The 16,333-nt window shown below is 33.6% G+C and overlaps 2 protein-coding genes across 5 annotated transcripts; both read right to left on the reverse strand.

The window, feature by feature from the left end:
- Window positions 1-240: 240 nt before the first annotated feature.
- LOC113749538 (putative F-box protein At3g17265) lies at window positions 241-5,870 on the reverse strand. Of its 3 annotated transcripts, XM_027293308.1 has the most exons (3): window positions 5,605-5,870; window positions 1,542-1,755; window positions 241-1,412 (listed from the first exon to the last, which is right to left on the reverse strand). In XM_027293308.1, exons 2-3 carry the CDS (start codon window positions 1,712-1,714, stop codon window positions 467-469), a joined length of 1,119 nt encoding a protein of 372 aa, XP_027149109.1. In that variant the 5' UTR covers window positions 1,715-1,755; window positions 5,605-5,870; the 3' UTR covers window positions 241-466. The 3 variants fall into 3 exon arrangements, with proteins under 3 accessions (XP_027149109.1, XP_027149111.1, XP_027149110.1); XM_027293310.1 differs by having other exon boundaries at window positions 241-1,745; XM_027293309.1 differs by having other exon boundaries at window positions 241-1,755.
- A 1,094-nt stretch (window positions 5,871-6,964) lies between these two features.
- On the reverse strand, window positions 6,965-10,427 carry LOC113749517 (cell division control protein 2 homolog C). 2 transcript variants are annotated; one of them, XM_027293275.1, is made up of 6 exons: window positions 10,356-10,427; window positions 8,956-9,537; window positions 8,769-8,862; window positions 8,552-8,621; window positions 7,754-7,892; window positions 6,965-7,377 (listed from the first exon to the last, which is right to left on the reverse strand). In XM_027293275.1, exons 2-6 carry the CDS (start codon window positions 9,502-9,504, stop codon window positions 7,285-7,287), a joined length of 945 nt encoding a protein of 314 aa, XP_027149076.1. In that variant the 5' UTR covers window positions 9,505-9,537; window positions 10,356-10,427; the 3' UTR covers window positions 6,965-7,284. The 2 variants fall into 2 exon arrangements, with proteins under 2 accessions (XP_027149076.1, XP_027149077.1); XM_027293276.1 differs by having other exon boundaries at window positions 8,956-9,515; window positions 10,356-10,426.
- Between the last annotated feature and the right edge of the window lie 5,906 nt (window positions 10,428-16,333).

Raw genomic sequence — 16,333 nt, forward strand, 5'->3', positions numbered from 1 at the left:
ACGTTTGTTGGAAAAAAAGAGAAGGAAAATTTGGAGGCTTCAAAGCTATATCCAGTCTAAATTTCAGCAGAGTCCGAGAGATTGTCAACATTTTTAGATGCAGACTTACGAAACCTGCTTTAGCAGTCAATTATGTGTTCTAAATCCTACCAATTGAACATGCGTCAAACATCACCTTTCTAGTTCCGTTAATACATATACAACCACAAAAACATGCACAGATTTTCATTTCTGTCCAGGTGCGCCAAAAAAGTTGAAGAGGATATATATACATCAGTATTGTTTTGGCTAATTATATACAAGCAAAGGGAGAAATAACCTGAAGCAGATAGATGTTTAGATATATATATCTAAAATTTACATGCTTTAGAGGAAGAAAGCAAAGTCGACACTCAACTCTGCAGGACAACTTCTCCATTAAAAATGTTTTCTGGATGCAGACACCAGACTAATAACAGGGAATATGCTAGTCAATCACGTTACCCTGGATCTTCCATGAGAGAAGGCTATTAACATGTGCAAAATAGTGGCCAACAACTGGAAAACTTCCCTCCTGCATTTCTACTTTTCTCATATTTTGCAAAGAGCAGTCATAAGCATATAAAGAGCCATCTTTATCCTCAAAAATCATTTCGCCACAAATCCTTGAAGAGTAAAGAGGGATCAGATGACTGTTGCAATCCACTGTGATGCTATATTGCTTTGTCCAACCATCACCACATAAATTCCTCAAGATCCACACATCAATTCGGCACAACTTTTTACGAGTCACAAATCCAAGACCCCCATGCATTTCCATAATCCTATCGTGAAGTTTACTTCTTCTCGGGAGAGGTATACGATGAAACTTCTCATCATCCACTGTCATATACACTATGTACTTACTATGCATAGTTTTTGGAACCCAATGTATGGCCCCAATTGCAAAAACTGGATCATATACAAACCAGCGGAAAGCTCTGAATGCAGGTCCATCGACTATTCTCCATGATTTAGCTCCAAGATCAAGGATTTCACAGCTAACAAATTGCATCTCGCCCTGAAACAAGTGAACCAGTTTGAAATTCCTGGTAGTCTGGCAAAATGCAAGTCCATATGATTCATTATGAGGAGAACATAAACTACCCGAGGGAAGTGCAGTCAATTCCTTAGTAACAGGATTCATAACTATTAATCCACCATTTTTCATCTTGTCATCAAGTACAATTAGACCACCGCCAGCTCCTCTAATTGTTCCCAGACAAGTGGTATTATACTCTTCTATCTTCATCTTGCCATTCTCAATTTCCATGAACTTGATGTGAAGTAACAAGGATGGATCTATAAGAGGTTGCTGACGTACAGGCACAGATTGCAATTGAAAAAGCTTAGATTCAACAGAAAAAGCATTCGGTTTTTCTTGCAAGTTAGGCCTGCTATAAGGAAAAAAAGTATCTCTTTTTGAAGGATGTAGAAAAACTAAGACACTTTCAGAACGTTGGAGATAGGCTTCAATGAAGATGGTGCTGTTGATAATCCTGTACCATGTCTTACAGACAAACCTAGATCTTTGGAGAGATTCATGAGGAAGTCGAACAAGTATATTTGATATGCATTCTGTTGGAAGATAAGGAATAAGGGTCTCATGTCGCTTTCTCTTCTCTTCCTCCAGCTCCTCCTTCCGTGATGCTCTTTGTTCTACTAACTTTAGCAAGCTAATAGATTTGTCCGCCATCAACTTATTAGACACAACATCCAGCAAAGCCCTGATTAAAGCTGTAAACAAAATTACTTCTGCGCTAATAAAGGACTTCAATTCTTGAGAATGATAAGAAGCTACTGGTTTGGCTCATACTATGACAGCTACCTATATCATGATTAGTGTTTTTGTGATGGTAACTACTAGCAGTTAGTACAAAGGATTAACAGGAATGAGATTGTTACTTCAAGCAGTATAAGGGTAATGAAATTGTTTTTTTTTTTTTTGGTGTCTTTTGGGGTCTAACCAGACAGTAATGTATATCATGGTTAGTATTTTTGCAATGGTAACCATTAGCAGACAGTTATCTGTGTCTTGAGGGATAATGAAATTGTTATTTGCGTCTTGTGGGGTCTAATGAGACAGTCACATATATCATGATTAGTGTTTTTGGGATAGTAATCACTAGCAGTTAGTACAAAGGATTAACAGGAATTTAACTTGACAATTAGGATATAGCTTCACAAAGGCAACTCCACGGGATTTGTGTACCACATTGAGCGAGATGCATGCAGTCTGAATAAACAAAAACAGTAGTAATTTGAAGTTACCAAACAATTTGCAAATATATTTGAGGTAGGTAAACTCTTATCTCAAGTGTCAATATTAACACCTTAAACTATTCCCAGTGTACAAAAAGTCACTTTTCCTATTTAATAAACAAACCTTAGATTTTCTAAAGTGGAAACTAGTAAAAGTTCAAAAAAAAATCTTTTCAGCTGACGTCTGAAGATTTATTGTCATATCTGTTTGATATCTCCTCCGGCAGATATATTCTTTGGTTTCAGAATTTTGTGCTTGACTAGAATTTTAGAAACCAAGAAAACTAGTTTAGTGATAATCTAACAATCATAAACCAAGTGGTCTAAACAAAACCAACTTAATGGAGATGAACAAAGCACAACATAAAAATGTGCCCACAATTTCAGCAGATTTCAGAGGTTTGGTATCTAGATTATGCTGACTCTTTCAACTTTTCATTCAAACAGCAACAATAATATGCAACAGCACCTATTGATAATGTGATTTGCAGAACCAGAATCTCTAGGACTGAATATTATCCAGAAACCATTCTACGTGTTATAGAGATATGTAACAAAGATACACACCCTAGAATAGCTATGATAAGCACCCTTAAATTAAACCTCCGATACTCGATCAAACACAAACATTTACAGCAAAATCATCCAAATAGATCAATTAACTATGGCGGACGATAATTTAATTGTGTCAGAACTGAGAAACCTCAAGCCATAGATCTTTAGCATTCTCTTGTTTATGCTTGTTTCATGGGGAAATAACATTCTCTATTCCCACCAAGAACCAGACAGAAATGTAAAAACAAAAGGTGGAAAGAAACTGCAGAAAGCACAAAAAACTGGAACAATAGAATGCAATTGACAAAAACCTCCCACTGCGATTGTATCTAACCTTGCAATCAAAATCATGGTAAGAAGATGGGTAGGTCAGAACAGAAATAACCTAGCTTACTAATCTATGCATATATGGCTTCTCTTTACATAACTAATCTATCAGAGAACACTTCTAGTTACCCTTTCAACGCCGTAACCATCTTCATTTATGCTCAATCTTAATACGGCTGGCCTGCTTTCAAATTCAATTTAGCTTTTCAGCGAAGCTCACTAAATTAGTGTCTTTCTGGTTGTAACCCAGCTCGAAAGTCTAAAGTCTCATCTTGCATATTCCAGATTACATTTCAAAGAGTTGTCCTTCCCAAAATAGCACTAATGTCAAGACAGGCACCTGTAACATATAGTTTTTCTTAGAAAACTAATATGGTTAGTGGTAGTTTGATACTAACATCTTTTTTCCACAAATAGAAATGCCTTCTAAGAGGCTTTGACCTAGAATTTCAAACACACATCCAGAAACTATATTGATGTTTCAAAAAGAAAAGGAGAGTTAATAGGCGCTCATTATAGGTGATTTGATAAGAAATTGGACTGCCTTTTTCAGTTCACTATGCAGCAGCTACTTGCCTCAAGAAAGCTATCTTCCTTGCTCACTGAAAGCTAAAGCTTTTTAACGTCATTCCAGAAATACGTCATCTATATATTTTTTCTAAAGTACATGAACCAGTTAGTTTGTAATCTTTGCTTTCCTTATGAAAATTTCGCATCCTGTATTAATTTACTTTTCAGCTCTATACCTCTAAACATTTTTTTTCTATATTACAACAGAGAAGACTTGCACATTTACAAAACACAATTGTTTAATAACCTATTTAATAGCTCCAATGAGCCTCTGAATTCCTTCCTACTAGACGGGTCATTCAAGAGAGATACAGTTACACAAGCAAATTTAAAAAAAAAAAAGAAACAGAGAGAGAGAGAGAGAGAGATGCACAAGCAACTAACTGTCCAATCTGATTCTAGGAACCATTCTGCAGAATTCTGTATTTGAAAGGTGCAATGACATCAGGTTTGAGGAAAAATAAATGATGCCAGGAGCATCCAATTCTTACAATACTTTACTAAGTTGAAGAATCCAATCCAACTTTTTGACTTTAATCCTCTACATGTGTTGGATTCAATGAGGTGTGGCACGATGTATTATGTTTTTTGTGGTCTAGCAATTAACTGAACCAGCACTATCCTTAACAGCAATGCTAGACTTCCACATCGATTTTCAGAGAAGGTATTTTTAAAATTGAAAAGCATTTAAAAAACCTATAGCACAAGTCCTCATGACAAACTAGTATCTGCTTTCTCTATTCTTCTGTTTGATTTTCTTTTAATTGCTTGAGGAAAAAATTTTTGTGAAGCATGTTCCATAAGCTCCAAAAATTTTGATCCTGCTAAACTAATCCAAAAAGTTATGCTCGTCACCATAGACCAACCCTTTTCTGCAATAAGCTTATAATACAGAGATAGCAGCGCAATTTTACTGAATTTACGGTAAAGCTAATCCTTTGTCTTGGAATATATTATAGCATAGCTCATAATTATCACCTTTGTTCACATTGTATGACTACATTATGAAGATAAAAGCTCAGATTCAAATATATAACTGGCTGAGGTTATTCTCATCTTCGATCCTCTTTATGTCGACTTTAGCGACTATAAAAATCATTTTCTCTAATTCCACACCAAACTTCTCAAACACACCATTTTGTTGTGTTTGATACGTAATTTTGGCTCTCCTTGTAAACGTGATCAAAGAAGCAACATGGCTTTAACTTTGGAGGCAAAGTGGGAAGAAAATTACCGTATCTTTTCCCATAAAACAAAGTACATGAGTAAAGCATTAAAACTTACAAAAGCTAAATGCTTGGCTTCATAATCGCACCCCAAGGAGACATAGTTAAGTTATGATCAAATTACGCAGAAGATTGCAACCTTCTCCTCAACATCCCAAGTCGACTCAAGATTAGTCTCAGTCCTTGAAGCCAAAATAGGCCCCGTAGAGCGCTCTTTTCACTAATTTATCACATATTTTCAGATAATCATCTCTATGGAAGACTGGGAAAACCGCTCAACAGACCATACTGGCCAATTTTCCACAGCTATAAAATCTTTAGGAAATGGGATTTCTCAAAATCCATACTTCATCAAGCCCCCACCCAAATGAAAACGAAAAAAAAAAAATCAACCCGAATTTAATTTATTTGAGAATAATTTGATCAACCCAACAAAAAGGAACTAAAAGATGAAAACTTCGTGACTACAGACCCTTCAAGAACGTTATTAACAGAAACGATAGCCATCACCTTTTTCTCCTCACCATTAAAGAACAAGCAAATGATATACTTCATTTAGCAACAAAATTAGATAGAAAAAGTTAAAGCCCGGATCAAGAAATTTGAACCAATTGAAGATTAACGTTTTCAAGAAGAAGATAGTTACCTAGACAAAGTTGACTGGAGGACTGAAGGACTTGAGTACGATGATGTTCTCTAATTGTTCTCTTCCCAAACTTAGCTGGGCACACATTTCATATGCTCATAATACACAGCATGACTCTAATGTGTTGAATGAAACATTAAAAGCCAGAGAGCAAGATAGGATCAGCTGGAGGTTGAAACAGATTGCAAGCTACTGATCGATCAATTGCACACAGGACTTTCAGCACTCGACTTCACTGTAGTTTGGGAGTTTAGAATAGAAAAGAAAAGAAGAGAAAGGGTAGGTTAAAAAAGAGAGAGAGAGGATGGGTAACGATCAAGTTTTCTATCTAGTTGTTTGGGAGTTTTAAGATAGAAAATAAGGTAAGTAATTTTTTTTATCTGGGAGTTGAATACAAATAAAAGAAAAAGATATTTAAGTAAGTAACTCTATAAACATATTTTTTCTATAAAATGAAAGGAGGTATTTTGACGAGGATTTTCGTAGTAGATAACTCATCAGAAATTAAAATTTTTTGTATCAAGATTTCAAGGATAGTTTTGTTATATTTAAAGTTTACTTAAGACTTTCAGACTTTCCTTCCCTTGCTGACCAATTTTGGACGGATAGTTTTCCTTTACAAGGAGGAAGATGAAATCTTTCTCAATTTTTTCTTTTTCTTCGTATTTTTGCTCCCAAATAATAGAAAAACTTTATTATCATTTCAAAACCTTTCTTTTCTTTTCATTTCCTTCCTTCCAGACTAGCGATAAACGTGCTGCAAGAGACCTTAGCGCTCAGCTCTTTGTTTGTTCTGTGTGGTTCTCTTTTGCAAGTAAAAATGTTACAAAAGATACACCGGGTGAAAGACCACTCCCCAGTTGGATCAATAGGGAGACTTAGATGATTTGGGCGATTGTGCCAAAGGGAGAAATGTAGTTTTTGCCCCAAATGTTTAGAATCTGTACTATTTCGGTCTTTAAAATTATGATAAAATTAAATCTGGCCCCCAATATTTTGATATTTATGCTATTTTAGTCTTTAAACTTTTAGTAAAAACAACAAAAAAATATCAATGCTTTTAATTTGAAGCAAATTGAGGACAGTTGACAGATTTTTTTCAAGATGATTGCACGCTTTAAAAGCTATGCAAAAGACAAATTTTTGTAGGACCACAATCAATACAATAAGCCCAAAAGCAAAAGCTGCATCAATATCACCAACTTGATATCTTTGGGACATAAATAAATAGACTACTTAGAAGTTTTTTCTTGTGATGAAATATTCGAAACTACAATCAGGGTAAATAAAAGAACAGGAGCAAATATGTCAAGTCATAGATGAAAAATCCTACCAGACGCAACATCGGCTCTGCCTATTATATCACAACCTTATGCTTCTGGGATCATGCAAGAGCTCGGAAAAGGAAATTCTGGTGTGAATACAATAAGCTTTGATCATATTCTAAAACAGGGTATACTGATTCCAACCATTTGCAAAGACAATTTAAAACAACAGAAGCAGAATGGGAACTATTATTCCTCACTGGTAAACCACTAAAGAGAGAACACCACTTATGTCAATCTGATACGACAAGTTTCAATCACCAAGACGATGAAAATCTCTTCAATCTACGAGTTCTGAATGAAAGCATCTGACTTGATTGTCATAAAATCAAGCTTTTAGAAGCAATATGCAGCCTCAGAATTGAGACTTATCAAGGCTGTCGAAAAAGGGGTGTTCTAGCGCCGCTTTGGCTGATATTCTCTCAGCTGGATCATACTTAAGCATCTTCTGCATCAACAAAAGGAAATAGGATGAAAATTTCTTCAGACTTTAAGTAGACTGATATTGAACAAGCTCCCTGATCAATTTATAGTTGAAACTCAAACTTTAGACAAGGCTGGGCTAGCTAGCATCATGAACTTGGAAACGAGAGAGAGAGAGAGAGAGAGAAGGAAAGGGGAACAGGACTCAACACATTGCGTATCTCAATCTTGAGAGAAAATGTATCCCCGCTCTATTTTAATTGCCAATTAAATGGTTCAAGAAATACGTAAACTGACTAAAACTTGATCATCCAATAAAGGATATTGGCTTAAGTATGTTTTAAGACCATAAGAACTTTTAGTACTGATTGAAATCAGATTATTTAGGCCTTGGAACTTACAGATAGAAGGTCAACACCATCAGGCCCTAATGATGGAACAGCTCGTGCAAGGTTCTGGGGCTCCCATTGGGGGTACACATGCCAATCACGTAGTGAGCAAACTTCAGGCCACTGCTTCTCCGTAGGTGTCCCTAGCAGCCTTTAATGTCATTCAGACATAAAAAAAACCAAGCACATATTTGTTTCATTAGTAAAACATGAGCTTTATTCTTCATTGACATCCAATCACATATAATGCATACCAAACCAAACAGCTGAGCATTCTACTCTGTGAAACAAAAGCAGATATCTTGTACATTACATGTGAACTTAAACATTGGCTACTGCAATAGAGGAAGCAACAATTTGCTATGCTCACTGTTTCGTATCTCGCAAATTTCTAGTTTCCCTAGAGGATCCCTTAATTAATATTTCACAAAAGCATAGGTAACACACCGCAATTTATTACAGGACAGAAGGCTGTGCTTTTATTTACTTAAAGGAATATCTCGAGACAATACTCGCAAGATGTCTTTTGCGTATCAAAGAAATCTTTCTAGTGCTTTAGATAAAAGCCAATAAGACACTTTTAAGTAAGTAGTGCCACAAAAAACTTGAACAATTGTTCCCCCAGCCTGCTGATAAATAAAAGACACTAAAGGAGCCAGGAATACGAAGGTTGGCACGGATAATTTATGCAAGTTCTGTTAGCAGAAGACCGGACGAAACACATTATAATTTAGGCAAATGCTGGCCTCATGGATCATAGATGTCAACTGCAGTTAAAAACTTGAATAATTTGCATTTATAGCTCTCTACCTGAATATATGAAGCAGTTGTTGAAACTCAGAATCCCCTGGAAATAAGGCTTGCCTTCTTACCATCTCAGCTGAGAAAAGAGCCAGAGGAACAATGAGACTGTAAACAACAATGACACAAATTTACTATGGGGACAGAATTAAGGTGATCCCAGAAACAAGGGAATACTAAGAAATTAATGGTAGCAATAGACAACAGGAAGGACAGGGACTCCTACCAAAAATGCAACCAACAGACCACATATCAACAGCAGTGGAGTAATGTGTGGATCCCAAGAGAACTTCCGGAGCTCTGTACCAGAGAGTGACGATCTATACCCAGAAGAAATGAAAATCTAAATCAATTTTGTATATTTGGACAACAACATCATCACAAAATGAACAGTAATAAGTCTAGAAATCAACTTCGTGGGTGTAGCTTTTGAGTGGGACAGTGAAAGCCCTGCCAAGTCCAAGATCAGCAATCTTTAGAATGCCCTTCTCCTTATCAACAAGAAGGTTCTGGGGCTTGAGATCCCGGTGGAGTACACCATGGCTGTGGCAGTGGGCAACACCCTTGCAGAGCTGAAAGAGAAAGCTCTGGATGAGGGAAGGTGGAAGTGGCCTGGGGTTGGGGCCCTTGCGGTGGGAGTCAATGAACTTCTTGAGGTCAGTGTCAAGGTACTCAAAGACAAGGTAGAGGAGCGGCTTGCCATTGCCACTGTCACTGCCACCATTCTTTTTGTTGCCATCAACAATATGCTCAACACATAGCAGACGGACCACGTAGAGGGACTGGGAAAGCATCTGGAGCAGGGACACCTCACGGAGAGCAGTAGGGGGCACACCTTCCTCATCCATTTCCAAACGTGTTTTCTTGAGGGCTACCAACTGTCCAGTAGCCTTGTCCTTAGCTTTGTACACCTTACCATAAGTCCCTTCCCCTACCTTCTCAAGCTTCTCATACTTCTCCATACTAAACCTTCCTGGAAGTGATGTCTTTCAGTCCTATTTTACACAACAAAGATTCTAACTACAAACAGAATGGGAGTCATAAAAGCAAGACTTCAGTGGAACAATAATTTTACATCATTTAGGGAATTCCAAAATGGCAAATCATTTGGACACTTAAATTTCTGGATCCTTGATGCTATGTCATCTTAAGCTATGCTTAATTCACAAAGATTTTGCTTAGTCCACAAACTCTAGTCAGTTCGACAATATTTTCAAGCACATTTTTGAGGTCTTTAAAACTAATCAGTAGTTCTTCTGGAACAGATTAGATCATGATCAACCATCACACTACTGTGTCCCACATATTACTATTCCTTGAACTCTTAATTGCAAAATCCTAATACATCATGGAAAGAAAATGCAACCCAGAATGGCAAATTACCTTCTTCAGCACATAGACCAGCCAGAATTAAGATTGAACATTTTGCAAAGAAGGCATTCACAGTAAGGAATGAGCATTGAAACAAACACTTTGAAGGCATCCCATATCATCCACCAGAAAAAAAAAAAAAAAAAAAAAAAAGAGACAGACAAATAAAAAAGAAAACGAAAGAAAAACAAGAATACACAAAAGAACAGTGGTTTTGACTTAGCATGAGAAATATTCCTATAAGAAATACTAAAGAGTGATGAAAGACACAAAAGAATGAACAGATTCAGAGACCACAGGATCTTTACAATCAACATAATGTACTAATTTATGCGGACTAAAATGAACCATTTTCCTATACGAGCTAAACCCAAAGACGAAAAGATCAAAAACGTAAAAACGAAGAAGGAAAACTTATTCGCATGAGTCGAGAAATGCTTACCGGTTGAGGATCGGGGACTTTGAAGAAGAGGTTTCTGTTTTTGCAAGAATGGATTCTAAAATTGAATAAAAGGAGGAAGAGGGAAGGCTAAAAAATTGGGGCAGAAACATTAAATGTATCCCATCATCCCCATTTTGCCCCTCATCCGCTCCAACGGCTCCCCATTAGCACGTGTTTCCCTCCTCACAATTTTGAATCGAGTCACCACGTGTCATTCTTAGGCAAATTTCTACGAATAATGATGAATTCAAAAAGCATATTTTCAAGATGCAATGATAGGAGATTATTTGAAATAACTAGTTTTGTACTTGTGCGATGAATAGAAATCTTTGAAAAATAATAAATTATTTAGTCAATTTTATAAAAATGTCGATATGAAATACAAACTTAATATATATTCTATTATAACATTTCTTAAGTATATTACTATGTGCACATCATAATATAAAGTATTTTTATAATATAAATGTGAAAATCTAATTCAGTGAATAATAATTCAAAAATGAAAAAAATAGCATTCGACAATACCATAACATTTAAAAACTTGAAAAAAAATAAAAAGTGTAGTAAATAGTATCAAATAATATTCTATTCTAGTGTAACTTTTTTTCGTTTTTCTTCTATTTGAACATTCTCCTCCATTTATCCGTGCAAATTAGCATTTATTGATTTTCCATTATCATTACATGATAGCAAAGCAGGACAACTAAGTATAAAAAAATAAATGATTTATCACATTCAAAGTTGTGTAAGACAATAAATAAAGATTATAGATTAAGAAAGAAAAATAGTATATTAAATCTACCTCCTCATGTTAAAAAAAAATATTGTACATTTAATTAGCCAGACTATTTATGGTATTTGATGTATTAAAGTGGGTAATACTTTTATATTAAATTGTATTTGTAGACTTAGTTGACTATATATTATGCCCATGAAAATCTTGTTGTGTTGACCCTTGAACACCAACATACATAAATTTCGTAAAAGAAACCAGAATAAATTTTCCCATTTCAGTTCATGATCACTCAAGAGGCATAAGCCAAATGCTTATAATATGAATATTTAACAACAGTGGAAGACATAGAAAACATAGTTCAACTAAAGTAACTAACAGCAATAATCGCTAAAGATACAAAATTTCTGAAGAAATATCTTCGTCAATTGATTTTTAAAAATTTAAGAACAACATGGGACGTAATCAACAATAGCATTTACTTCTATAAAATTGAATAATTCAAGATGAAACTGTTCCAGATTGTAGTTACAAATTGTATTTAAAATTCTGGACAACAAAACCCATGATCACTCACAATTCAAGATGAAAATTTAGTAGACATTTTGTCTTCGCAAAAGGAACGAAAATAAATTTGCCCTCTCAGTTCATGATCACCAAAGAGGCACAGGCCAAATGCTTATAATATGAATGGTTAATGACAGTGAAAAACATAGAATAGATTGTTCAACTAAAATAACTAACAGACTTAGATGTGGTTGGGAAAAAAAGGCTGGAGAAAATAACAAATTCAACTCTTGGAGTATGCGCTGAGCAAGGATCTACAACACCAACTACAAGCCCAATACCTTGGACAAACAAAACAAAGGCAAATTAACAAAGATCTAACATGCATCCTATAGCATATGAATGTTGTCCAATTCGGTGGAAACATCTAATATGTTTCTATATGAGAACTTACGATGAAAATACTATTTTAAATCCTATCTCTTCATACAAAACAAATAGAAAATAAAACCAAAACACACAAAATTCAAGATATGTTACTAAATTCTTACAATTGAAGATGAACATGTCTTTTTAAAAAAGAAAAATGTGTATCGAAGAAAGATTTACCTAATAATCAAGAGGAGTTGAAACCCAAAATCGATGCTTTAATGTGCCAACCGCTTGCACTGTAAATACCTAACCATATAAAGAGGCTATATATAGGCATAAGAATTGATAAGCATATAAAGAGATATTGATAAGAATATTAAAAATAGTTTTATCTTAATTTAAGTTGCTGAAAAGTACGTAACTTTGGGTAGGAAATAAGAATTGATAAGGATATAAAAAGATATTAATAAGAATATTAAAAGTAGTTTTATCTTAATTTAAATTGCTTAAAGTACATAACTTTGGGTAGGAAATAAGAATTGATAAGGATATAAAGAGATATTGATAAGAATATAAAAAGATGATAATAAAAAATAGTTTTACTAAAGGCGTGCATGCTAAAGAAATTATACGGGTCATACCTTATTGTTATACCTAGAAGTTCACAAACCAAAAGAGGAGCAAGCGGCCGCAAATATATGATTATGATAGAATGATAATCGGCCGCGAATATATGATAGAATGCTAAGGACGGTTTTATAAGTCATACATGGATGATAAGGACGGTTTTATATTTGAAATTTAATTTAGATAGATATTGATAATTGATTTCGTGCTTATGAAAAGAAAGAGATAAGCTCCATATAGAGCATAGGTTATTTTTTAAAAAAAAAGGTGAAAATCATGGAATAAATGAACAAATGCAAAAGAAGAGAGAGATGGAAGAGCGTAGATTATTTTATAGAGCGTGTTGAAACCACTTGCCTTGTCGTTAAGCCACGTAAGAAAGAGAAAGCATAAAACGATAAGAATGAGAATACGACTTTATTATATATATATATATATATTATTACTATAACACTTTTTATAATGTAATATATGTGAAATAAAAAGGTAATTGAAAAAAATAAAAAGGTATGTTGGAAATTGTGTTTATGATATAAGCAAATAATTTTGGTCAAATAGTGGCTATCCAAACAAACTGATTGTTTTCCTTTCGATTTTTTTTTTGGGTATGGAGAACAAAAGTTTTTTTTAATTTATGTCTAGGCAACCGTGAAAACTTTTTTTTTAATATATATTTTCATATAATATTCATCACATTAGGATCGGATGTGGCTAGGCATGTCAATGGATCGGGTTTTACCCAAATTCAATTCAGACCCACTATATTTGGGTAGGGTTTGGATTTAATTTTTCAAATCCAGACCCTACCCAGACCTAGACTCTATGAAGGAGTCGTTGGTCTAGGTATAGTCTGATTTCTAGAATTTATATCCAAATCCAAACCCATACCAGATCTTATCCAAACCCATATATATTTAATTAAATAATATATATTAGTAAATGTATAAAATAATCTAATATTTTATGGCTAGTGGATCGAATATAGTAAGATTTTGTGGCATCAGAATCCGCATTTAGTGTTGGTGGTTGGGTGATTAATGAGACTCGTGCCAAATCACTTTTAGATATGGTTGAATCATTAGTGACTACTGATGATTGGATTGAATTAAAGAAAAAATGAATAAGTATTTGTAAATATTTTTATCTATTATTTATTTGCCATCGGTCCTTAGTTAAATAATTTTTATCTCATTCACTATTTTAGTGCTAGATTGCGAGACATCTACCAATATTGAGGTTTAAATAAGAAAAAGAGATACAAAATTACATTTTTAATAAGAATAAATATTTTACATATGTTATGGTTGTTTTCTTTTTTAAAAACTAATCCTAATTGATATTGTAATTGGTAAAAACTTTTCAAGAAAAGGAGAAATGTAAAGGCAAACAAGTGATATATTGGATATGAATACAGTTAAATCTTTGAAAATATATAGAAGTAGTTAATAATAATTCTTTCTTTGAGTTTACAATATTGTATTCAACTTGTCGAATATTAATTTTATTATTTGAAAACAAAAATTGGATAGTATTTATATTATTTATGAACTCTATATATTTTAAATACATTTTTACTTTAGAATGTTTAGAAAATACCCATGGATGCCCATTGGATACCCAGATCCATAAGAGTCTGGGTATGGACTTATTTTTTCAGATCCAAAAGAGTCTAGATTTGGGTTTGGGTCTAACTAAATTAAATGGGTCTAGATCTGGATCTGGATCAAAGGATTTAAACCAAACCCTATCCATTGACATGCCTAGATGCAACAAAGCAATTTTTTAAATTCTCTAGTAACCGCATCCGATTTTGGATGCAACGACAACATTTGCCAAAAAGTAGCATTGATCAGCAGCTTGATACACATGAGGAGGCTTCCTAGGTAATGTTTTTTAGAAGTGTGCGAAGTTTAAGCTGTTGATCAATGTTGATCAACGGCTACAAATCAATCGACACAAATGAAAGCTAACAGAATAGAAAATTTCTATGAGTAGATACCAAATCCATCAATTTCATCCACACCAACCACATTTCTCTCATTCCTCTCTTCTCTTCTCATCTCCATATCCCCATTTCTCTCTCTATATCTTCATCGCCCTCCCAAAAAATCGAGGCACATTGGATTGAGTCTGTCAGTATTCATGGGTTCTGTCCGCCGGTGATGGAGGTTCATTGTCATTCCGTCAGTGGTCAAAATCGTCCGGAAGCAACTCTTCGGATTAACCAGTGAATTTTTTTTATTAATTTATATATTTAATTAAAATTTTTTGCTATTATTTGTAGTAAATTTAATTAAAGTAATTAGCGATTATTTTATGAATAAAATAATTATGATGATGTTTATTGAGCTAATTAGTTAATTAGGTAAAATTACAACATACTATTATGTTATTATGTATAATAAATTTTTGGATTTGTAGATAATAAGTAATTAATGTATATGTATTTGGGTAATTTGTGTATTCCGTTAACAGTTGTAGTTAATAAATATTCTTTTAAATAAATCAATAAGTAATTATTTTAATTATAGATAATAATGATTATGGTAATGACGTTAGTTGTCCAGTTAACATATATAGTTAAGTAGATTATGTTTAATGAATAATTACTTTTTGAGTTTATAGTTTATTAGTTTATGGACTAATTTTTTATATGTATGACTAATTAAATTTTGTGCATTTAGTTGATCCGTGTACTTAGTTAACATTTTTTTGGTAGTTAATGAATTTTCATTTTATTAAATTAATAAGTAATTTATTTATTTATAGATAATCTCTCTATATAATAAAGTATGAGTAGGGATTTAGTGCTAATAAAAAGTGTAATTATTTGTTATTTCAAAAATATCCTTTCAATATTTATCATTATCCATCCACATGTTATTTGGAAAATCTCTCACTCCTATATAATTATCACTACATAACTATCACTATACTTAACTAATTCACGAGTGAACATTGCATCACCTTTCAAAAATATCTCTAACTAATTTTTTTATTCTATATCTTTTTTATTATTTACTTTTTTCTAAAATATGCACACACATAGTGTGTGTCCCACACACTAGTTATTATCATGTTAATTAATGGATTCAGTTGTGGAAGTGAATAAAAATGAATTTTTTAATACCTGACGTATTAAAACTTTTTAGTTGTAGTTAACAATTAATTTTATTCGTTTGTAGTTATATATATTCATTCTTAGTTAATTTGACCTAATAGTGTATTATTTTCAAATTTAATGATTGCCTTAATGGAAAGTGCGAAGGTGAATGTTGAGAATAATTATATTTACATAATTAATATATAAGGAAATTCATAGCATCTAACTAGAAAATATTCATTACATTAGGTGAAAAATGTCAGCAGACATCACATTGGTGATTCAGTTTTATTGGTGAGAAAAAATAATGGAGACCACATGATTATTTGCATATGACCCTTCGAAGTATAACAAAGTTATATTAGTGAAAGATCGAATAGGTTATGATGAGTTAGTAGATAGAGTGTACATGTACATGGGGTTATATCGTGATGTATTTAATTTAAATCTATGGTTTAGAAAATCTGTAGTTTTAGGTACTTTTGTTGGGTTGCAATTAGGGTGTGACAATGACATTGACATGATATATCATATGAAAGCGTTGTCATTGCAACTAGCATATGAGATATGGAGGTGGAACCACAATTTCGTTAGGGCCATGGTGATATCAATGTTGGGCAAACATCATAGCGT

This window comes from Coffea eugenioides, chromosome 10 (genome assembly GCF_003713205.1).
Source record: "Coffea eugenioides isolate CCC68of chromosome 10, Ceug_1.0, whole genome shotgun sequence".
In the NCBI taxonomy this organism is placed as follows: Eukaryota; Viridiplantae; Streptophyta; class Magnoliopsida; order Gentianales; family Rubiaceae; genus Coffea; species Coffea eugenioides.

Coding starts and splice junctions, on each gene's coding strand:
- LOC113749538 (XM_027293310.1), bottom strand. CDS start 1,714: ATGGCGGACAAATCTATTAGCTTGCTAAAGTTAGTAGAACAAAGAGCA.
- LOC113749517 (XM_027293275.1), bottom strand. CDS start 9,504: ATGGAGAAGTATGAGAAGCTTGAGAAGGTAGGGGAAGGGACTTATGGT. Junction 8,863..8,955: donor TCAAAAGCTACACCCACGAA/GTTGATTTCTAG, acceptor TTCTGGGTATAG/ATCGTCACTCTCTGGTACAG. Junction 7,378..7,753: donor ATGGTGTTGACCTTCTATCT/GTAAGTTCCAAG, acceptor TTGTTGATGCAG/AAGATGCTTAAGTATGATCC.